Consider the following 23,579-nt stretch of genomic DNA (forward strand, 5'->3'; position numbering starts at 1 on the left):
TTCAAAAGCGTAAAAAATGGTTAAACAATAAAGGTAGGATGTTAAAAAATACATTATTTAAGATAAAATATTAAACAGCATTTTGCTTTTGTAATATTAAAAAAAATTTTTAATAATTGTATTTGCCAAAGTGCATCATTTCCAGTTTAGATGTTTTTTTTAAGTTGAATTTCATTAATCTAATATGAATTGTAACGATTGTTCTCACGCTGTCTTCAATTTAAATCACAATGTCTTAACGTAAGAAAATAAGATGTTACAAATTTGATTTAAAAATTATACAGTTTGAAAATTCCTCCTTTTTTGTTGTCACTTTCTTATTTTGGTTTAGTTTCAATTTCAATAAAGAGTGAATGTAAATAAAATAGTTTTTCTTATTATAAACAAAATTTTCAACATGGACGATTATCAATCCAATGAAATTGTTGATATGATAATGATCTTAGACGAAACCCAAAACAATGCCAGAGCCGCGGTGCGACTCTAAGCTGAACGCTTTCCTCTCAGAAGGCGTCCTACTCACGACACATTACTCAGATTACTTCGAAGAGCTCGTGATGGACATCTTCGTCGTCAACGCAGACACCACGAATACAACGAAAATGATCCTAATGTTATAGCCGCCTTAGCAGCTGTTCATCTCAATCCACAAATTAGTAGGTCGACAAATTGAAAGAGAAATCCACGAAGAACAGCATTGAGAATTCTCAATAATCTCCACTATCACGATTACCACATAAGATTAGTTCATGAGCTGAGGCCACGCCATTTTCTAATGCGTATTAACTTTTGCCAGTGGGCTTTAGGAGTTTTACAAAATGATCCAGATTTTTTCAGATTTGTTATGTTTTCTGACGAGGCTATATTTCGCAGTGACGGTCAATTAAATAGGCACAATAGTCACTACTGGTCACCTGTAAATCCCCACTGGTACAGGGCTATTGACCATCAAAACCGATGGAGTTTAATGGTGTGGTGTGGGATCATTAATGGTTACCTGATTGGGCCATATTTTTTCGGTCAAAATGTTAACCAGAATAGCTATTTGGCATTGCTCAGAGATCGACTGCCAGAGCTTTTAGAGGATGTTGACTTTCGGACGTAAAATTTCCTGTTCTTTCCGAATCTGCTATCAAAAATAGGGATTCCTATTTTTTTAAAAATTTGACCTTCAACTGACCTTGAAATTTGAGTTCAAGGTCAAAACTAATTGCACAAAAAGATGTCCCCCTTGATTCTGGACAACTTTCATCTGAACAATTTTTCTGTTCATGGCGTAATTTAGGAGTTATTAGACTGGTTTGATTAAAATGGCCCACCCTATATATATATATATATATATTTATTTATTTATTTATTTATTATACACGACACAAATGTAAACGAACAGTAAATGAAGAACATGTGGATCAAATTACTTCAGTTTAATTTAATCGTAATTATAAATATGCGGTCCATTCCTTTAAAAAATCCCAAAAATATTTCCAAAAACAAGAAAACGTATGTTCGAAAGTTGAAAATAGTATGCAACTATGCATAAAACATGCAAAAAACAATATTTTCGCACGAGTAGAATTTACGAAGAGACGATATAATCGTACATACATAATTTGTTTTTTCAACAAGTTGCGTAACGTGTTGATTGTTTTAATATGTGCATGGTTTAGATTTCAGACCCGAAAAAGTAAATAAACAGTGTAAAAATTTTATTCATTATTCGGTTAACTAAAGTTTACGAATTTATTTTGTACTATATACATATACTTATTAAAAATGAAATTTTTCATGTGAAGATGGTAAAAATATTATTATTATTGGTTATAATTGAGCTTTATTCTAATTTTTTTTTCGTGAATAACTTGGCATCACGTGTGCACGCGTGATTACGATCAAGGCGAATTTGTAACAAATCTAATTTATATTATTATTTCGATAATCATCGTATGCAAAATATAGACGCACTATTTCATCGTGTTCTATAAAAGCAAATTTTTAAAACTTCAGTCATTTTAGAGAAAGTATTTTTAACTTATCTTCGTTGCGCAAGTCTGATAAAAGTAAAGTCAAAAGTTTTTTTACTGTGACTTCGTGATCACATGAGAGAAATAAAAATAAACCATACAATTTTTATAATTTTTATCATTAGCTTAACTTAACTTTGAATGAGTAGAAATTCAAGGTTCATAATATAATGAATGGATCAAAGTAATGATGCAATACTATCGATTTACTTAATTAAAACTAACAATCTTTTTCACATCAGCGCACTCGGGGACAATTTTTTTTTTTCGATAATTCTTGGATCACATAAGTACGTATATACACACCGGATATCCACTGATCCGAAGATTAGTGCAATTTATCGTGGTTTTCGACGAGACAACAGTTTCTCTATCGAGGACACACACACATGCGACGATACGAGACTGGCGACGTTGTACACATTAAAAGGGCAGCGCGTTCGATTTTAAAAGTTCAGTCAGCCGCCGACCGCCTCGCGGTCTGTGCGTAATTTTCTCACTTTGAAAGCCGACTCGCCGCAGAGACACAAGGAGCTCGACAAAGTTACTATAAGCGAATCGCCTAGACTTTTTGATTTTTCCGCGCGCAGTAGTTTACGAATCGTTTTTAATTGACAATATCGATGACCGACAATTGGTAGTAGTGAAAAATCAGCTGCAGCTTGGAAGACTTATTCGTATTTAACGGCATAGTGAAGACGATTTTCGTGAAAGCTGAGAGAAAAAACACGCGGGGTAGTTTTCGCACAAATACTCGTACAACATGGCATGTCCAGTAGGAAATGGAACGTAAGTCTTTGATACAGTTTTGTATATTTTAGCAATAAAAAACTGAAAGAGTTTCTAGATGGTAAAACGACAGACTGTGTCATTTGAAATTACTCGTTTGACTTTTTTTCTTAAAGCTGATTATTCTGGTTGTTCTGTAACAAGCTGTCCTGGATTCAGAAACCTTAAATAAACATTTTTTAAATCTAAACTATCAGTAGATTCATCGACTATTTTTTACTTCTTCACAGAATCCAATCTCACTAACGTCTCTTATGCATACGACGAATTAATCGCTCGCAAAAACATGAAATGCTCAGTCAGCAAATTCATAAGTAAAAATACGTAACATTCGCTTAAAAGCTCTTCGATAAGCTTCGTTCGATGCAAGCAAAGTAAAGTCAAAAGCAAACGCGCGAGCCTCTCTCCGATAAAACTGTTGTTAAAACTCGCGCACATAGCTCCTTTATCTCTGCAGGAGTTGGGAGCTCATTTGCGCAATTAACTTTTGTCATATCGCATGTTTGAGATGACCCGGAAGATGTTTTTCTTTCCTCTCGTATGCTCATTATTTTCACGAGATTGTATATAGTCTCTCGGCTATTTCGCAAAAGCTCGAGTTTAACCAGCAGCTACGCGTTGAAATTGTCAAAATTGTCAACAAGTTCTGTTGTGCGTCGGCGAGCGCATCGTAGATCGAACTACATAGTTGAAGACATTGAAGCTAAAATCGTACATTTATTATCCACGACCTTGTCAGCTGTATTCTTTTATCTCAATATACGCCGTTATCGCAGGCTCTCTAAAAAAGCCCACCACTAAACGTATACATCATCATATTTATCGTCAAAGCATACTTAGTTCAGAAAATACATAAGAGATGAATCTACTTTGCATGTGGTTCAAAAAGTTTATTTTTCGAACAGAGACGACGCGAGCCAAGTCGGCACGTGTCTGACGGAAGGTCCTGGTCTTCTCTACGGCGAGTACTTGCGCCTCGACAAAATCCTCTCCGCTCAAAGGCTGCTCAGCAGCGAGTGCGACAAGGAGGTTCACGATGAGCATCTCTTCATCGTCACGCATCAAGGTATAACGTTATACGTCGAGAGATGGCATATTTTTCAAATATAAGTTTAACGAATTTTGTCCTCCTCCCAAGCCTACGAGCTCTGGTTCAAGCAGATCATTTACGAGCTGGACTCGGTGCGGGCGTTGTTCAGCAACGACGAGAAGCACCACGAGAAGAATGCGATCCACAGCAACAAAAACTCGCACAGCTCCGAGGCAATCGACGAGTCCAGGACCCTCGAGATCCTCAAACGGCTGAACCGCATCGTCCTCATCCTCAAAGTAAGCTATAGAAATATACCTACAGCCCCCGGTATGAGAGCAACAACAAATAAACGCATGGATATCTTGTTGCGGTAAAATCCTAATTAGCGCACTTTAGAACAAACGCATAAGCGTGCCTATAATACAACTCCTGCGTGAAACGCGATACTGTATATATATGCATATATCAGTGCAAAATCGTCGGCGCATATGTAGCAGGTGAACAACCCCTGGCGACAAGCCAATTACACCTTAGCTGGGGGTTGCTAATTGAATTTCCGAGACCGAGTATCCATATACACTACTCGCGCTAGCCTTTTCTTCATCTTGTACATTTTAGTGCAGTAGCTTTGTTTTTCTTATCGTTCCCCCGGTTAATCCACACTGCTGTCGGATGCACGCGATGCAGCTTATAGGGTAATTTTTGCGTTATTCATTGATTATAAGTATGTCGGCTATGCAATGTGTCAAGAATAAGGGGTGTGTGGCGCGTTTGCGTAATTATACTGTACACGAAAATTAGAGGAAAATTTCGAATGTTTTATCTTATCAAACTTATAATATAACGATAAAAGCGTCATGGCATGTGATATATTCAATATATAGTTATACAAATATTTGAATTGCCTCTTTAGAATATATAAGGAGAGATCGTTAGAATATCGCCCAAGATAAAGTCAACAAACACTAAAATCGCCAGCTTCTGTATATTCCGCTCTGCAGACAACCCAATACGTCAATCGCCGGTCACCTGATCCCTCCAAAAACTCGAACACTTGGAACCACCCTCTGAAACTGTAAACATTAGTCCATTCAATTCTATTGTAAAGCAAAAAAAAGCAGTCAAGGCTTACGTGTACATTGCACTCGCCTTTGAACTCAGGCGTAGCTGTACGAGGAAATTTTTTGCAGTTTTTGGGGCTCCAAAAATGCCAAACTCCGATGATATCAAGCAGTCGAGAAAACAAAACATTGACTGTCTGAAAAATTCGATGAAAATCGGCTTGAAAAAAGTGCGCTGCTATTTTAAAAATTTGTCAATTTTCAACCCCCAAAACTGACGGATTTGAAAAAATTGCCTCATATATATATATTACCTATCCATCTCGAGTACGGCAATAAAGTATACATATACATGCTCGAGAGAGAGCGCGAGTATCGGAACCGGCGCCGGTGATCGGCCCACGGGGATTGTGGGAAGAAACGGTGTATAGAGTAGTAAACCGATACTGCGCGCTACCGATCGCGCGCGACACGCGACACCGGCAGCTCGAATTAGACGTACAGAGTATATTGCAGTCCTTGCGCGATTTACGCAATTTGTTGCAGCGTATAAATAACTGGAAGTACATGTGGTGGCCGCAGCGATTAATCAACTTGAAGAAACGTCGAATTTTTGCGAGCGAAGGCTGACATCGGTATCGTTATGTGCGTGCGCAAGGTCGATCGCGTAAACCGACAATACGTTTGTGTAGATATAATAAACGAGGTTAAACATTAGATGTAACATATATTCGATCTGGCCCGTGTTATTTAATCAGCTGTAACTCTGCGGTCTCGATCGCTTTCCACGGGCAGTTTTACGCGGGAAGATCGCACCTGTCAACACCTGCGCCCTAACTGATTTGAACACATATATATGTGCCTACCGTAGATACTATACTTAAAGCTTCGTTCTAGATATTTCATACGCACGTGTATGATTATCATATTATTATATGCTGTTTTGTTATTTGAACGCGCAGCTATCGGTACACGTGTCACACATTATAGAAGTTGAGACGAAAAACTCTTTCATAATTTGCAGAATCAGGATTTCACGTCGTACATCACGTGAGAGCGTTTCTCGATAAGGCGACTTATGAAATACGCGACTTTTAGCGCGCAAAATGAATATTAATTTATCGCTGCTGAAGTTTTTTCCCCATCGAGCTTGATTTATCTCAATATGAGCTGAAATTTAACTGTAAAAAAAATGTGTTTACTCGAGTCTTTGCACCGATTTATTTATCGCCAGGAGAGTATGAGATTATGTATGTAATAGAAAAACAGTGTTTTTAGCGACGACATCCCCCTATGGAGAATAGGGTCGGTCTATAGCCCAGATACCGCGAGTAGATGAAAACACGATTCAATGAGGGATTGCATTCGGTGCAGGTGCGCAGCGGGACTTGCTGAGAGCAACCATAGAAATACAAATGCACCGCTCGACAGGTTCGATATAGTACACGTCACCGCAAGCTGACACTTGGGTTTACTTGTATTTATTAGCATATGAGGCCCTGAGTCGAAAATAAAGTAAAAATTTTATAATGCGATGTAATGTGATAAAGTTGCGCATAGAACCAGATAAATCTTAAGTGGAATACACTTGAAGACGATTGATGACCTAATTACTAATATTCATACTTTTTTCTTTTTATTTTACTGTTAAATGTACTATCAAAAGGAAAAATATTTTCATTGATTATAGTACCAGATGATTAGAAATTGCATACCGATAAAAAACCATGTCGAGTTACCTCAATCATGAAAAATTTTGATTCATCCAGCTCCTGGTGGACCAAGTCTCGATATTGGAAACGATGACGCCCCTTGACTTCATGGCGTTCCGCGACTACCTCTGCCCAGCCTCGGGCTTCCAGTCCCTGCAGTTCCGGCTCCTGGAGAACAAACTAGGCGTGAAACAGGAACACCGTGTCAAGTACAGCCAGAGCTACACGCGCGTCTTCGGTCGCGACCCTCAGGCCATTGAGGCGATCAAACGCAGCGAAGAGGAGCCCAGTCTCAGTCATCTGGTCCAGAAGTGGTTGGCAAGGACACCAGGATTGGCAAAAGAAGATTTCGATTTCTGGGGAAAGTACAAACGGGCCGTTGAGAAGATGCTCGAGGAGCAACGCGATCAGGCTAAGGTATGTGTACATGTGCGGTGATCGATTGCTGAAAGAAAACACAATAAATTTAGTAATTAAATTTAAAATTGTGGAACATATTTTGTCGATATCCGTAGACTCAGAAAAAGGAAGAGTTCCGCAAGCACCTCCTAAGTAACGTAGCGGCTCGCGAGGCCGTCTTCGACTCGATTTTTAAGGAGAGTATGCACAGTGCCCTGGTCTCAAGGGGCGAGCGGCGTTTTTCACATGCGGCTTTACAAGGCGCTGTAATGATAACGCTGTACCGCGATGAACCGCGATTCAGTCAGCCACATCAGATTCTCACTGCACTTATGGACATCGACTCGCTTATCACCAAATGGAGGTGTAAGGATGCGAATTTGATTTTATTTTTCATCCCTTTCTGATAAGCTGAATTTTCGTTTTTTATCATTCTTTACTCCTATGCAGATAATCACGTACTGATGGTCCAGAGAATGATTGGTTCTCAACAGCTTGGTACTGGCGGCTCTTCTGGTTACCAATACCTGAAGACTACTTTAAGGTAAGTTGCAAAATTAAAAGGCGTTGAAACATAACGAGAAAGAAAAAAAAATAATAATAAAATTACTTTCGATTTAGCGACCGTTACAAAGTCTTCGTGGACCTGTTCAATCTATCAACCTTCTTGATACCTCGTCAACTGATTCCTCCGCTCACCAAAGGCATGAAGACAAAGCTGTCTATGGCTTGGGGTTACTGGGGTCTCGAGGATGAAGAAGACGACACTTCCTCTTCAGCGGAAAAGAAGAATGACAAAGATAATTGTCAAAACGGTGGCAGATGTGAAAATGGCAAAAGTCATCATAATGGAAAAAATAATTCTAGCGATTAATGGGATCTGAATTATACATAAATTTCACACGCTCGAATTAATATTTTTTATGATTTATTGTAGACCACTTTTCTGCCTACGTTTGTAAAAATATATACATAACATGGAAAAGTTATTGCTTTATAATAACGCAGTGTGTAACAAGTTAATGCGAAACTTTGTTTCCCTTTATAAAAACGTGAAAATACTATCCCGTTTATACTCCAGTAAGAGTACTTTTGATTTGTTCGTTCGTTTGTTTTTTACGAAAATTACTTGACTTCAGAACTATAAGCTAACAAAATTTTATAAACTATAAATATAAAAACTCAAGTCAAATAAATTTTTGTTCAGTAGTTCTTTCCTCAATCAAAACAATCATATTGCTGTATAGACTAACTCGTAAAACTTTAAAAACAATAAGTTTAAGTATAAATTATGCAATCACAATTTAGAATTTCTTTGTTCAATCATAAATTTGCATTGTTACCAAGTCCGGTTTTTCGGTCCCATCAATAAACTACGTCGACCGAAGATACTTGATTTGCTATACCTGCAAACGGAAAAATAAAGCTATAGTGAAAACAGTATTTAATTTTTATAAAGTATACCATAAAGTAGGTACGGACCACACAGATTACTGCCAATCGCTATATATAAGTAGCCTTTGTCTCCAAACGATGGACCCCAGGAATTTCTAACAATGTAATAAGGAGTAGTGGCCGTTTTGTCGTATCCTACGATTTGCACAGCATGATTTAAACTCTTGAACGATCCGTCGCAATGGAATTGAATTACGCCACCGAGATAATTCTGCCACGAAAGTGCGTTCACTGCTGCTGCTACTGGTCCTTTTGTTGCAAGTACTTTTAACAGCTTATCTTCGGCACCGACATAACTAAAACCAATAGCGTTAATTTGTCTGCATATTTTTTATTTATACAAACATTCGTGAATGTATTTTAATAAGAATAGCAAAACACCATTATGTGTTCTTCTTTATTAATGTCTTGCACATTCAATTTTATTTTGTTAACTCGTGAGTTTGATATGACGATCTTTCATTAAAAATAAATAATCAAAATGTTTGATTAGCAAGTTTTTGTAAAATATATTTTACAAAAACTTGTTGGAAATCATTTAATTTATTCTAGAGTAAATGCAAAATGTCCTCCAGTTTGAAGGCCAGCAGCTATACTAGCATTAAATAACAACCACGTAGACATTATATAACAAACCATCTGCAGCGAACATTAGCATTTACAATGCTTTCCACGCACCATGTTGCAAGAAGTTTCATCAATCGAATTTGAAAACTTTAAATAAATAAAATTACTGCAATTCATCTTTTGGTCAATTACTTACTTATCACAAGTGAAGTCTGATATACGAATGCCCTCTTGTATCTTGGTAGCTGTCCTGGCAAGGAAATATTAGTTATTGAATTTGTAACGCAACAAGATTTTTTGTAAAAATCAAGAGAAAGTTTCAATTTTGTTTGATTTACTTTTGTAATTTGCAAGCATCAGTGGTTCTGGTCAGAGGATAGTTTATCTCTGGCAAGATTTCGGTTTTTGAAACTAGTAGCCAATCTAATAAACTACAAATATCTCCACCTTCACAACCAAAATTACTATTTCCCGCACAATCAATCATCTGCAAATATAAAAATATTATTGACTTGTATGCATAGATTATCACAATGAAGATTTTAAGGCTTGTATAATACCTCTTGCACACTAAATGCCCGTAAAGTTTTATTGGATATGGCAAACATTGACTCTGCTGTTTCAACAGCACTAAAGGCCCAACAGGCTCCACAGGATCCTTGACTCTTCACTGCTGTCACAGCTCCCTTTGTCCTCCAGTCAAATTTGTCAGGCAATACTGTTACTGCTCTTTCATATCGCTTATTATCTGAATGGTTGTGATGATAATGGCACTGATGATGTTTTTCACTACGATTGGAAAGGTCTGGGCGAAGATTCAGTGCAAGAAACTCCTGCTCTGTCATATCTGAGTAATCTGTCAAGCCATAGCGAGCACTATCTGCTGAACTTCTCAGCCTGTTTAGACTTTCAATTTTGCGAAGAGATTGCTAAAAATACACATTCAATCATAAGTATAAAGAATTTGCATTAGATTGCTTTTACTTGTATTTGTGTCTTATCAAATATTATCTATAAAACTTTGAGTAAACAACAAACACACATATTGACGCATGAAATTATTTCAATTTCAAAAATTATTTAACTAACAGAAAAGACTCGTATTACAGAAGTTAATTTATTTATTTTTTCACTTTAATTATACTTAATTAGTAAAAAATGTTATTCTATTATCTATTTATAGTTCGTGTTTGTTGACAACTCACTACTCAGCTATCCGCGCGGCAATCCAAAACAAAACTACCTGCCGTCGATTGTAGTTCACCCGCTAACCTTAAAAGCATTGTAAATATCTCACTTGAAATCTCCCGAATCTCCTCTCGTACTCGTCGGGATCATTTTTATACGGCTTCTTGTAATCTTGCACATACGCCTCGAATAATTTCGCATCTTCGAGGCTCGTGTCCGGTTCTACTTTTATAGGAATCGCCACAAAACACAAACTTATTAGAAAAATTGTCAGCGCAATCGTCTTCCACTCCATTATGGCGATCCGATCGCATCTTACATTGGCGCCGACTGATTCAGCTAACGTCGCGCACTTGATGCTGACAGTCACTTATAGTGCATATAACATGCATAGGTACAGTAGTATTCTGCTGTTGCAGGCCTATAACGTGTAGAAGGAAAAGAAACACAGTCTGCACGGGAAATGGGAATCCAATGCAGAAAAAAACGCACACCTCACACACACGTGATTAGATAAACTGGCTAAATGCAGGGACGTGTTAAAAAAGTGCAGGGCCCCTTGTGACAGATTTTTTAATAATTTTTATGCATGCTTATGAGAGCATTATTTTGCTTTTAAGAAAGCAACTATGTAACATTATATAAATTTGATTCAAATAATTAACAATCAGTCAAATCTGAAGTAATATTTTTCAAGACTTTTACTTAATAATAAATGGACTTTTTGTTGTTCTGTGAATACGATACATCTAAGGACTATTGTGTGCACAAAAGAAACACAAGAGTATTTTTTAGATTTTTTTTGAAGTTTTATTGAAAATTTAATGGTTCATTAAACGCTTATGCCACATTGACCGGTGGTGGTGCTGGTAAGTCCTTAACAACCTTAGCTTCGGATGCTGGGGCAGAGTACAAAGTCTCTTCTTTGGGTTCCTGAACAATGACGTTGTCAGGAAGAGGCTTCTTGGGTCCATTCTTGCCATTGGGATCCCATGGCAACATAATCTTGACCTTGATACCCAACACTCCTATAAGGAAACAAATTAATATTAATATATAAAACTTGAAATGTAAAATTTATTTTTTTTAAGTATTTAATGCTTTGTGACACGTTACCTTGCCTAAGGAGAACGTGACGGGTAGCAGTGTTTACGTAGTCATTGGTGGGTTCACCAGAGTGGATCATGAGTCCATCGACGAACTTCATGGACTTTGCTCTCTGACCACGGAGCTTGCCACTGACAACGACCTCACAACCCTTAGCTCCAGATTCCATGATGAACCTCAATACACCATAGCATGCCCTAGAAAAAGTAAATAAATAATTAAAAAATTGTTTTGCATAGTAAAATCAACTAAAATTTAATTTTCCAACACACAGCTTAAGTAGTTCATATTATTAAATAGTTCCAATAGATACAGTCAATGTATATCAAATGAAAAGCTTAAAAGGGTTCAAGACTCTTATTTTACTAACAAAAAATAATGTAAAATTTGTTTACACCTTTTTCCCTTCGTATATTACAAAATAATCAAATCTACATAAAAATGTATTTACAAATTAAAAAACACACGTTTCTTTAAAATAATCAACTTTCATATTAATTTATAATTATAATTACTCCTATTTGAAACTTTAAGCATAAGTAACATAGAATACGTGAAGACACTCACCTACGGACAGCAAGTCCTCCAATTAATTTGTATCTGAGGGACTCAGCCTGAGCGATGGCACAGAGTCCTCGGGTGGCTACTTTCTCAGCATACAACTCCACACTGTGATCTTTGAAGTTGAAACGTTTCTGTACAACAGAGGTCAACTCCCTGATTCTCCTTCCCTTCTCCCCCAGGACACTCTGGGTGTGAGTGGCCATAAGGATGATTTCTGTTCTTTGTGGTGTGACACGAACCTCCACACCAGAGTAGCCATCTTCGGCCAGTTCACGAGTCAGGAACTCGTTGAGCTCAGCCTTGAAGACTCCGTCTCCAACGAACTGTAAATAAGTTATGCAATTAATTATAAAAATATTAATCAAAGCTGCTAAGATAGAAATATGTAATGCAAGTATATTTGAACTTAGAATTTGGTTTGACTACTAAAAAATGACTATATTAAAAAAAAAATGCACTAACGCCAGGATAGATACGTTAATCTTTGCCAAAGTTGTAAAAAAAAAGTTAAGCAACGGAGGCTATCGCGGCTGTTAGTCAAATAAACTTTTTTAATTGAAATAGTTTATGGAGTCAACAACAAACTTGAATACACAGGTCTTTTCGTTATTCATCAACACATTTGATGCAAATTTAAAATCTTTACGTAAAAACTATTAGCAAATTATCCCAACAGTAGAATAAGCATTTGGAATTTATTTTAAATGTTGTGAATCGAAGAAAAACATCAGCTGGCCGTTCTTGAAAAAGTAAGGTTATAACAACTCCACTTTAAAAACACAGTTGCACTGACACTCCCACAACTTGCAATGAACAATGAAACGCAGTGCACTTAAAAACTAGCCACTTTGATGCTTTAAAACAACAGAAACTCAAATAACAGTCTTGAAAAACAGTAAAAGCCGTAAGGCGGCATGAAACCGTCTCTACGTCATCAGCCAACGAATCCGCGGAATCCAACGATTATTCTCACAGGAGTCGGTCTCGTCTTGCAAAAATATCGTCAACAATGTTTTACTGCCTCCGTCGCTCGACATATTTTTTTGCAAATTCGTCGTAAATCTTGCTATTTTTGCACAAACCTTCCGCTTCTTCGAGATCGTCGTATTAGCCATGATGAGAGCTTACGGCAGAAAGGAGAAAAAGGGAGCCGGAAATCATGCTCTACTGCTGCTCCGCGTAGCGTCTGAAAATCGCAGTAGCTGTTACTACCCAAGTCAAATTTAACACTAGACGACCTAGACGTAGAAGTTATTAATGTTGTTCTGACACCAATACAATTAAAACGAATGTTTTAAAATCAAAATTAGATTTTTCATTTTTTTATTCAAGCACTTGCATATTTAATTATGCCATAATTATGTTCCAAAAAGTGAGTCATATGAAAGGATCTTGACTGCATAAATAAGGCATTTAGATTTGAATTTTGTTAATGCAAACTAAAAATTTGATAAAATAAAGACAAAATCAGTCTCAAAATAAAAGAGGTTTTTTTATCAACATTTTGTTATTTTATTTGAAAAAACAACCATAGACCACAGCATACAATCGAACTGTCAAATACATAATTGCAATATCTGAAGGTCGTGACATATTCCTAGACATCGCCGATCATAATTATAACATTTACAACAAACCACTGATCTTAGGCTATTATAATATTGTTTTTAGTCAAATTTTCTTAGCTTCCCTACCCGTGTAAAACGAACTCATGATAAATTGTTACAAAACGATTATGTATACTTATACAAATATACAATTACTGTATAATCGGTGCTCCAACCATGGAATATAGAATGCAAATAACTATCAAATACGTGTCAACATTTCATTTATCATTTTTTCCCTAGCATTTAACTGAATCTTAACTAAGGATACTTGAAACAAATAAGACTAAATAATAGATCATAATGTTGATCTTTTTTTCGTTTTCTTTTTATCACATACAAAATGTACACAAATGTTTTGATCAAACTGCAACAAAAAGCTATCTTTCATACAAACGTTTAGGACCTCTAGATTATCATATTAAAATAGGCAAGTACTGATGTTTGGACAATTTTAACTCCTATTAATTTAAAAAATGATCTCTGTACCTGATAATCCATCTTTGAATAATATTTACTATAGTTATTACATTAAAGGAATGTAGGTAAATCTCTAATCATCTAATTATTATTCAAAGATGAAAATTGAATCTCATCTATTGATTGTAAATTTGGACCTTTTACACCATTATTAATAAGTGTTAAAATTTGTCTAAAGACATAGACGTGTACTTACAATGTTATTTTTGCCATGTATAAAAAACGATGAGCAAATCCCTTACTGTTATTTCTCTTTAATAAAATCTATATAATTCGTTAAAATATTTGCACCGTGACAGTTTAATTCATTTAGGAAAATATATAAGTGATAAATTATGTATACTGAATTTTTCACATAAATTGGAATAAAAATATGTAGAAGGTAAGAGATTGAGGCATATGGCCAAAAATTTGCAGAGTTCATTTGCTATAACAAAAATGGTAACATTTGAAAATCATTACTTATTCTTAAAAAATACAAAAATCCTTGTAATTTTTGAAACTTTGAGAGTCACAAAGCATATCAGTCACCGAGACGTGTTTACTTAAAACTTCAAAATTCGCATAATTTGTAACAGATTGCTTCAAATCATCATTTTACTGATGAACAGGAGTTAATCGGCGCATAAGTTCGACAAGACTCCCGATTATTCTACGCAGAATTTCAGGCACACTTGGTTTCATAGCAATTGTGCTAAAGGTATTGGTGATTTCGATGAAAACGTTGCGTGTAAAGGGGTTTCTCCTAGAAGCCAAGCGCAGTTGCAAGAATTGGTAATATACAATAGGAGTGAGAAGCCCAGCTCTTCCACTGTAAAACAATAGAAAGATGTCGATTAAACACTTAAGTTTTGTTTTTGTTTGCTATGTTTAATAAAAAATGAAATATACTCACGTGAAAATAAGTAATACAGTCAAGGGCATAACAAGAATTTCACAAAGTGCACAGAGTTTTAAAATATTGCGAGACTGGAACTCAACTATTGAAATCAATAAACGAGCTCCCCACCAACTGTTTTGTCCCAAACACTAGAAGAAACATTAGTAATATTTATTAAAGTAAATACCATTACATAAGTTACTAAATGCTGTAAAACAAAATAGCAAAATAAAAAATTTGAAAAGCATCACAGTTTATTATGTGTATTTCCAAAGCATGACTTTGAATTTTGACCCTTTGACAGATATCCAGACATGTATTATGTAAGAATGACAGTACTTTATCATTTAATGCATGAGTGTACTTACATCAAGAAGCGTCAAAGAATAGCTTGCTGAATGCAGCAAGGCAAAGAGGAATACTGGAACAATGACCACTGCAAAAAGGAAATGTTTAATTTAATAAAGATAAAATTGTTCCATGTGCATGTAACAATGCTAACACGTAAAAAATGCTTGAAATATTTTCAACAAAAACATACGTGTAACAGGTGAAGTATACTGGAAAATTGATGTGTAAAATAGATAATGAAATGAGTCTTCAAGGAATAGAGTTGTCAAAAATTCCCTAGTGAATGAAATTCGTGGTAACCGTTGATGAAGGCGCAGAATGTTTGTTGCTGTACAACTAAGTAATACTTTGTAGTAGGCATCGTATGGGCTTCTGAAAATGGAAAGAGAAAGAAAAATGTATTGTACATCTAATCATCAGATATATTTTGCAAATAGTCACATACCCAAATATTGGAAGTAAATATGCAAAAGTGAACAGAATGGTTACAAGACGTATTGCCCATTGTGCTACTTTAATTTTATCTTGAATAATTTGCTGTTTCAATGCTGGCCATCCTTTTTCAATCGGTGTAGAAGTACTTTCAGTACCCGAAGTTGCAGTATCTGCCATTCTGTTTAAGAGAAAATATAAATTATTAATAAAATGACATCAATTGGGAACTTTGACAATTTTGACTAAAATACTACATATTGAAAAAAAAAAGATCTCAAAAGGAGTCATTTGAGCACAAAAAATCATGCAGGAAAACCAACATGTCATTAAAATTTGCATTATCATGCGAATGTGAAAGATATTAATGGTTAGTGTAGCAACCAAATTTTTTTCGCTTTAGTGGCCTAGTATTAATGCAATCAGTAGCATTGCGCCAAACCATAATCATATACAAAGCACACTCCAAAGCATAAATACGTAAAGAAAATAATGTTATTTTGAATTTATGAGCAAAAATTTAACCTGAGTAACGTAAATAAAAAGAAATTAGTCGAAAAGCGCGATCGATTAAAAAAAACTTCGTCAACAAATTCGGCTTTTCATCAATCTCATGAATTATGCGCGACTTTCTAAAAATGGAAAGTCTTTCACGCACGCACGTAAAAATCGGAAGAATCAAACGAGAGCGAAGACCATGTCAAGCCATCAAGCTGCTTCGGAAAAAATCAAAAGTTAACCTACAAAATAACCCAGCCAAACTGATGCACTCGTCAATTGAGAGAGAAAAACTCCTAATTTTCCAAGCTCAAGCCAACAGCGTAAACACACGACGTATCGCGGCTCAATGAAAATTAATATTATTTCGGAATGGCTACGTGCTCCAAATTCCGTTTGCTCGATTAACCTCAATTTAATTGATCAAAACCTGCCATAGTTGGCCTTAATTGAATTAATTTTAGAACGAATAGCTTCAATACTCACGCGAGATATCAAGGATCGACGTTTTCTTTCAGGAATTAGCTGAACGAGACACTCGTCCTTCCTCAAAACATTTACGTGTGCCTCGCTGTCTGTGGTCAGATACGATAAGTTTCTGACTTCTGTAGGTACGTGCGATGAAGCAGCGCTTTTGCGGAGTTCGCGACATCTATACCTACAGCTGCTAATCGAGATCGAGATTCGACAGTCGCGAGTTGGTGGCGCCGCACACCGCCGATTCTCGCTTCTTTTTTATGTTGCTCGCTCTCGAGGCAATCGAATCGACGAGTGGTTATTTTGTTGTTTTGCTCGAAATGTCAGCAATTGTTGCACGTGAGTGTTTTTAACTACTTTTTTAGAGCGATTCAAATGGTTGCATGACCTATTCAGTGTTAGATTTAATGTTTTCCTTCATAGCACTGCATGTCATTCTTTCAGTCATTGGTTAGATTCAAAATCCTATCGAAGGAGTAGGTTAAGTTCAGTTGTATCTCTCTCTCTCTCTCTCTCTCTCTCTCTCTCTCTCTCTCTCTCCCTCGCATGAGCATTCTTTCTTATCTGTAAACATTGTGCAATGAACCTTAATCTGAATGATCATGAATGAAAAATTATGAAATATACTGCCGCCTTCTGCGAAACCGTCGCGGATTCAAAATGAAAAAAGCGCGGTAAATTTGAATCAGCTGATTTACATATGTTTCGTGTAGGTATCTACTACTAATATCTCTGTACGCAGCTCTTTCAGTTGGCATTGAACGTTCCACTTTTTAAGAGCATTAGGTAAACATAAACCAGTTAATAGCTAGAAAACAGCACATTTCTCCGTCATTGATAATAAACCATATTGGTTTATTGTAAGTTAGAATTTGCAATGCTGACACCTAAACACATTATTGTTGTAGAATCATATATGCAAATAGCAGGTTCTTATGAGCAGCGTCTAACGACAATTTTTATTCCAACCTTTGGAAGTAATAGCTGCGATTCATCGCTATTATGTCGCCCATATGATCTCTTTGGTATATACCTATATACATATGCAGCATTACAAGGATGCCTCAGGCCAAGAGAAAGTCGTGCTCGCGCGAGAGATCCCGATTCGCGTTTACCGTTAACTTTTCTCTGTGTATATATATCTGGGCAAGCATTCTCGAGGCGTCGGCCTTGCGTGCGGAGAGAAAAAAGAAAGTAAACAAACATTTGTTCGCTTTCAAAAAATCAATTTGTTACAGTAACGAAAAAAAAATTATTTTTCTTATGAGCAACAATGTCTGTTGCAGCCAATTGTAAAAGATATTCAAGGAAAATCCGTCGATGAGAATCTTTGCTAATTACACGTTGTATATATGCGCAAGAAGCGCATTATATAGCATGCACGAAGAAACCTATGAAATGCACGCATGCGTATGTATTCTGCAATTTTTACCGTGCAGAGCTTCGCAGGTGCTTTTTTCTGCTTAGTCGAGAAATAATAAAACGTCGCGACGCCAGATTTTTTGCTGATATTTCGTTAAATTCTTACAAAACTTGCAGAAAGTTCAGGCATGTAGGTGTATACCTCGAAGGTCAACGATCGATTATTGCAAAAAGCATATATTAATAAATAAAGTTCTTATAGGGACTGCTGTGATAATTCAATTTTTGTTTTATCGACGAGAAGGTAAGCGATAGGGTCAACGATCGAGTAAGTATACAATATCTTCCCAGCAACCCTTTCCCAGCTTGAAATAGTATTTTTTGCTGCCGCTATAACAAAAAATAATAGATTTATCGCTCCTCGATCTGCAATTCAAACGAGCCTCCATAACTTCCTTCCAGTCAGCTCGGTGCATCATCATCGGCGACAGCTCCTCCCCGGCTCTCACCTGCTGCGACGACGAGGACGAGCCGCCGTAATCACAACAATAGGATCCCGGCCGACTAGTCGCGCGCCGACTTTCGAATGCTGCGGAGCTCATGCAGCGCGACCAAGTCGAATGAGTCCGCGGCTCGTCTCCGCATCGACGACTTATACCTTTCATTTCCCAAGAAGAGGATCCGGAAGGACGCAGGCATGTTGCTCTTCATTCTCGGCTCGACCCTCGCCGTCCTCGTCGGCGCGCTCGCGCTCGTCAACAAGAAACTCTTGAAAATCGCCATGGACTCCCTTCAGCTGCATTTGAAGTACAACGTCGTGGCTGTCAAGGACATGTTCTGGGATAACGTTCACGCTGGGAGCAATAAGACAGGTGAGGATTTTTTTGCCGTCCTTTTAATTGTGCATTGTCTTCGACGAGTATATATGAGAGTTTGAAGGTTGCGCGACTCGACAACTTCGCCGAATGAAGATTTTACTTTGCATTTGTGCGCAGAGGATAATTATATACTCGTGGACCGTAGATGGTATTAGAGAGAAGGGAGGTCGGAGCCATGCAAATTAGTGCAGGGGTTACCTAACCTCAAAAATTCTTTAGATCATAAATAATACATAATTACACTTGCTTATAGCAGCAAAGTGCAGTGTTCCGCGTTCGCTGTTATAAAAAATTATATTAACTTGGTCTCATTTTTGTGTAATTATACATCATTTTTGAAAATAACGAAAACTACGACGTGAAGTGAAGACAACGATATCAGTAAAATGACCGTCACTTTCGTATACGTTATTGAATAAAATAAAATTTGTCTCTAATCGAATCAACAAAAACTCTGTGTTCCGCGATAACTTACACAATAACAAACAATTATCAATTTGATTTTTTATGGTACGAGGTATATTTTAGTAAGCAAACAATGTAAACTACAACTCGAGGTGGAGGTCACAATTAGTCACGTTGGCTCCGACATCCCCTTTGACTGCTGACAAATTCATATTGAATATCAATCAGGTATTTTAGTGCCTTGACTGCGAAAATACTTTTTTACGATTCGTACCGCGTATACATTGTATAAGCTTTTATAGCATTATTTTCTCTGATGATAGATGGGGTAATTAAGTCTTTTACGATTGAAAAGACGTACGTATTATTTTGTACGCTTTCGGCGTTTTAATTGACTATCTTGCTTTCTAAGCATTATATTTTTTAGTTACTTATTTATATATTTCAATTTCAGAATCTTTGTCTAAAAAATGATGAAGAATAATTTTTCAACACTCCGATGAAATACGAATTCGATAAATAATAAATATTAAATAAGTTCCAGAAATATATCTTCATTGCCTATAATGTAATATGCAGATATTTTAAACGAATCATGCCAACAAGTATATTTTAAAGATATTTCGTAATCAAAAGATATTCACCGTGTCTTCCTTCTCAATGTTTTTTTCGCAATACTTTAGTCAGCATTTTTCACGGCGCATATTTCATGTTGCGCCGATCATCATATATAAAAATATATGATTCAAACTCAACGATATCATACTATAATGTACGTATTTTCTTTTTAGAGTTGCCCAAAATGCCCGGAAGGGTGGCAATCGTCACTGGTGGTTCTCGAGGAATCGGTACCGAAGTCGTTCGAATGCTATTGCAGAGCGACGTGGAAGTAGTGATTGGTACAGCCATATAATTAAAGCTTATTACTGTACGATCAATAATTTCCCTTCGAAACTCTGTGGCATACATTCTTGAATTTTCCAGCGTGTCGAAGAACTTCAGCAGGCGAAAAGGCCGTGGAATCGATAAGAAAGTGCGGCGTAACGAGCGGAAAGGCAAACGTCATGGAACTCGACAACTCGAGCCTCGATTCGGTTAGAAAATTCGTCGAGGAGTTCAAGAATAATTACCAGAAACTCGATATTCTCGTCAACAATGCTGGCATTATGTTTACGCCCTACGGCGAGACGAAAGACGGTTTCGAGGAACAGTACGGCGTTAACTATCTCTCTCACTTTCTGCTGACGGTGTTATTGATTCCTCTACTGAAAAATGCCGGAACTGCTGATTGTTTCGCCCGAGTCGTCAACGTGTCCTCCTGCGCGCATCTACTCGGAGACATAAACTTTGAAGATGTCAATCACAAGTAGGCCCGATGAATAATTTTGTTTTAATGGTATAACAGGTGTACAGAGGGGAAATTATATTGTTGAATTTTCAGAGGATATTTCGTGACAGGCGCGGCTTACGCACAGAGTAAACTTGCTCAACTGCTGTTTACCAAAAGGCTAACGAGGCTTTTCGAGAAAAAGAAAGTTCACGTCGTTGCCAACGCCGTTCATCCTGGCATAGTCAATACCGAGCTCTTTGATCACTCTTACATGAAGTATTTCAAACTGTTCAGGCAACTTCTCTTCAAGGTATGTAAAGGACAATATAGAATCTCTTAAAAAGGAATCTATTGATATTATGATGTAATCTAATTTTTCAGAGTCCGACGCAAGGCGCCACACCGATAGTATTTGCAGCGGTGAGTCCAAAGATCGAGGGAAAATCGGGGATGTATATCGCCAATTGCCTAGATTCACCGGTAAATCCATTAGCGAACGACGAAGCGCTCCAAGACAGACTTTTCGAGATTTCACTCAAGCAAGTCAAGCTACAAAACGTCATTGTATAGTGTTTGTACGAAATTATCTGGCTTTGTACGCAAAAGGAGATTTTTACTCTTGTAGGCTGTAAGCGTTGTGTTTTTAGTCTATTTTTACTTGGCAATTTTTTAAGGATAATTTTATGCGTGGCTGTTTAAATATTATATTGTAATATTTATATAATTCACCTTATTTAATGTAGCATTTTACGTATGAGATTTATAAAAATAAATTCTCTTGTATTTTACAAAGAATAATACATAATTAATTAAAATACATCAAACATGTCATTGTTACATGAATTAAACCTTATATATTTATTACTTTAATTAAAATATAATGATTATTATATTTTATAAGAAATGACTAAATCAACTAGGAATCAACAGGGATGCATTATTACACTAAAACCGATTATAAGGCAACAATTGTGTGTAGAGATAATAGATTTCTTTACATATATTTTCGAGTGCCCCCGCAATTACATCAAAATGTTTTTCTCTGCCATTTATGAAAAATTCTACGGATAAAAGCAAAATCGCACAGCGATATGATTAGAGTGTGGGGATTTCTACTTTTATCTAAAGATATTCAATTAGATATAAATCTCAACACGCGTTATTACTGCTAATGCTCCTTCCTCCCGTAACTTGAACTGTACACACAATATAACAATAACACATTCTTTTTATATAACTTTGTTTTCTTTTTTAAATATTTACTCATTTTTCGCCAGTTTTTTCGATTTAGAAATTTTCTCTCTATATTATAAAAAAAGTTTCACCGCCGCCGCCGCCGGTTCAAGAATTCTCCCCCTCAATTTTCCCCCTCATTTACTCCATCTCACCTACTCACTTGCATTTACTCTACACTGAAAAAAGACAGGCTCACCAGGATGACCTTCTTATGGACCTGTGCGACGCAACAGGTTTCGGGCTCAGGGGTTCGATTAAATCTAGCGATATCTCGCGAAACAAAAGAATACTCGCAGAAAATAGGCTTGTGCAACGCTAAAAGTAGACAATCGTTCGTTGTTTTTCGATATATTTGCGATACATTGTTTACTTCAATCGAACCTCTGGTGCCCCTTCTCGGTAAAGCACATGCTCGCTTGTGGTCCGTAGTATACTCTCATAAACGACTTGTGTTGAAATTTGAGGTTCTATTTCCCGACTGGAAATAGGAGGTGGCGCTGCCGTGGGCCAGCTGTGCTTGCCCTGCTGCCACCTAGGGGCTAAGCATGGCTGCCATAGTGGCATGTAATTGGACGCTGACACGGTAGCCGAAAATTAACTTGGCTGGCCGGTTGTTATTGATATTTTGAAATCGCAAATAACTTTAGTTGAATTTTACTTACGCAAAAAATAACGCATTGACCACGTTATAGTAACCATAAATAAACGGTACATCGATAAATTATACACTTTACACAGCAAAATTAGTTAATTGAACATGCGTATGTCAGATTAGATTTCGGGGTTATCGAAGCACATGACAGCCGTGGCTCAAGACCCCCCTACCCTAGCCTACGAATTTTGGATATATATATATATATATATATATATATATATATATATAAATAAAAATACGTATAGATGTATTTTTAATAGCACTTCTCAAAAATATTAATTATATAAATAGCACCCCCGTAGTTTATAAATTAAATAATAGGTAAAGATCGCGCATCTTATAACCTCGATATCTCTTCAGATACCTACAATTCGTTACTTCTTATAGTCTAAAAAAACTGCACCATTCGTGAATCTAATTGCACCATAGCTACAAATCCATAAAATGCAATATTAATTGCAAAAAGTTAATAAAACCCAATTTATCTATCGCCGAACTGCACGGCGTCTTGGCGCATACGCGGCGCAGATATTCTAGGTAGACACAATGGTTGAACAAGAGAAAAATAGAAAGCTAGCAAAGGTAGAGATCGCGATAGATATACAAACAATTAAAATGCAATAATTTGTAGAGCTGTCGATTTAAATGAAACGTTTTAGAAAGACAAATACAGAGATCGGAAATAGAGATGAAACCTGAAAAAAAAGATAGATATGCAATTCGGGATCAAGATGGTGATAAAGAAAATAATTAGAGATGAAGAAAAAGAATCAGATTAAAAGTTTGAGATAGAATTACAATTAGATTTCGGGATATCGATGGCTTTCGTGATAGACTCAGAGATAAAAGTAGAGATGGAGATGAGTAATAGGGGTAAAGTATGAAATATGAAAGGGGTCCTTATAAAGTAAGAAATACAAAAGGCATCCATACTTCCGAAGGTGCGCATAAAAGTTTAGGTTACAGATAGAGATAAATTAGACTAATCAGAGGTTTAGGTAGCAATAAAGATAGAGCTACATATGTAGTATTATCTTTATCGCTGGGTTTCTAAAAGGGTAGAAATATACACGAGAACAATTTCTGACATCA

General features: G+C 36.6%; 5 protein-coding genes across 12 annotated transcripts; 2 read left to right on the forward strand and 3 right to left on the reverse strand.

Annotated features, from left to right (window-relative positions):
• Window positions 1-1,726: 1,726 nt before the first annotated feature.
• On the forward strand, window positions 1,727-8,458 carry LOC100114839 (tryptophan 2,3-dioxygenase). Its single transcript, XM_001599685.6, has 7 exons — window positions 1,727-2,810; window positions 3,716-3,876; window positions 3,949-4,139; window positions 6,674-7,033; window positions 7,132-7,381; window positions 7,466-7,559; window positions 7,637-8,458. The coding sequence occupies exons 1-7, from the start codon at window positions 2,785-2,787 to the stop codon at window positions 7,887-7,889; spliced, it is 1,335 nt and encodes a 444-aa protein (XP_001599735.2). The 5' UTR covers window positions 1,727-2,784; the 3' UTR covers window positions 7,890-8,458.
• Window positions 7,927-10,740, reverse strand: LOC100114880 (cathepsin O). The gene is made up of 6 exons (XM_016986410.3): window positions 10,335-10,740; window positions 9,598-9,966; window positions 9,376-9,524; window positions 9,234-9,287; window positions 8,498-8,766; window positions 7,927-8,421 (listed from the first exon to the last, which is right to left on the reverse strand). The coding sequence occupies exons 1-6, from the start codon at window positions 10,518-10,520 to the stop codon at window positions 8,381-8,383; spliced, it is 1,068 nt and encodes a 355-aa protein (XP_016841899.1). The 5' UTR covers window positions 10,521-10,740; the 3' UTR covers window positions 7,927-8,380.
• Window positions 10,741-11,010: 270 nt separating this feature from the next.
• LOC100114225 (40S ribosomal protein S3) lies at window positions 11,011-13,221 on the reverse strand. Its single transcript, XM_001599601.6, has 4 exons — window positions 12,979-13,221; window positions 11,900-12,219; window positions 11,342-11,529; window positions 11,011-11,253 (listed from the first exon to the last, which is right to left on the reverse strand). The coding sequence occupies exons 1-4, from the start codon at window positions 13,009-13,011 to the stop codon at window positions 11,066-11,068; spliced, it is 729 nt and encodes a 242-aa protein (XP_001599651.1). The 5' UTR covers window positions 13,012-13,221; the 3' UTR covers window positions 11,011-11,065.
• A 163-nt stretch (window positions 13,222-13,384) lies between these two features.
• On the reverse strand, window positions 13,385-16,799 carry LOC100114265 (Krueppel homolog 2). 3 transcript variants are annotated; one of them, XM_001599707.6, is made up of 6 exons: window positions 16,631-16,799; window positions 15,660-15,827; window positions 15,405-15,586; window positions 15,232-15,299; window positions 14,879-15,012; window positions 13,385-14,794 (listed from the first exon to the last, which is right to left on the reverse strand). In XM_001599707.6, the coding sequence occupies exons 2-6, from the start codon at window positions 15,824-15,826 to the stop codon at window positions 14,581-14,583; spliced, it is 765 nt and encodes a 254-aa protein (XP_001599757.1). In that variant the 5' UTR covers window position 15,827; window positions 16,631-16,799; the 3' UTR covers window positions 13,385-14,580. The 3 variants fall into 3 exon arrangements, with proteins under 3 accessions (XP_001599757.1, XP_003424837.1, XP_032458190.1); XM_003424789.4 differs by having other exon boundaries at window positions 16,391-16,638; XM_032602299.1 differs by lacking the exon at window positions 16,631-16,799 and adding an exon at window positions 16,172-16,404.
• Window positions 16,800-16,888: 89 nt separating this feature from the next.
• On the forward strand, window positions 16,889-21,420 carry LOC100114921 (dehydrogenase/reductase SDR family member on chromosome X). Of its 6 annotated transcripts, none has more exons than XM_032602296.1 (7): window positions 16,893-16,960; window positions 18,246-18,287; window positions 18,446-18,855; window positions 20,058-20,165; window positions 20,251-20,632; window positions 20,708-20,906; window positions 20,978-21,420. In XM_032602296.1, exons 3-7 carry the CDS (start codon window positions 18,570-18,572, stop codon window positions 21,164-21,166), a joined length of 1,164 nt encoding a protein of 387 aa, XP_032458187.1. In that variant the 5' UTR covers window positions 16,893-16,960; window positions 18,246-18,287; window positions 18,446-18,569; the 3' UTR covers window positions 21,167-21,420. The 6 variants fall into 6 exon arrangements, with proteins under 6 accessions (XP_032458189.1, XP_032458187.1, XP_016841908.1 ...); XM_032602295.1 differs by lacking the exon at window positions 16,893-16,960 and adding an exon at window positions 17,309-18,173; XM_032602297.1 differs by lacking the exon at window positions 16,893-16,960 and adding an exon at window positions 17,309-18,169.
• Window positions 21,421-23,579: the final 2,159 nt, after the last annotated feature.

Source organism: Nasonia vitripennis, chromosome 1, assembly GCF_009193385.2.
Source record: "Nasonia vitripennis strain AsymCx chromosome 1, Nvit_psr_1.1, whole genome shotgun sequence".
NCBI lineage: Eukaryota > Metazoa > Arthropoda > Insecta > Hymenoptera > Pteromalidae > Nasonia > Nasonia vitripennis.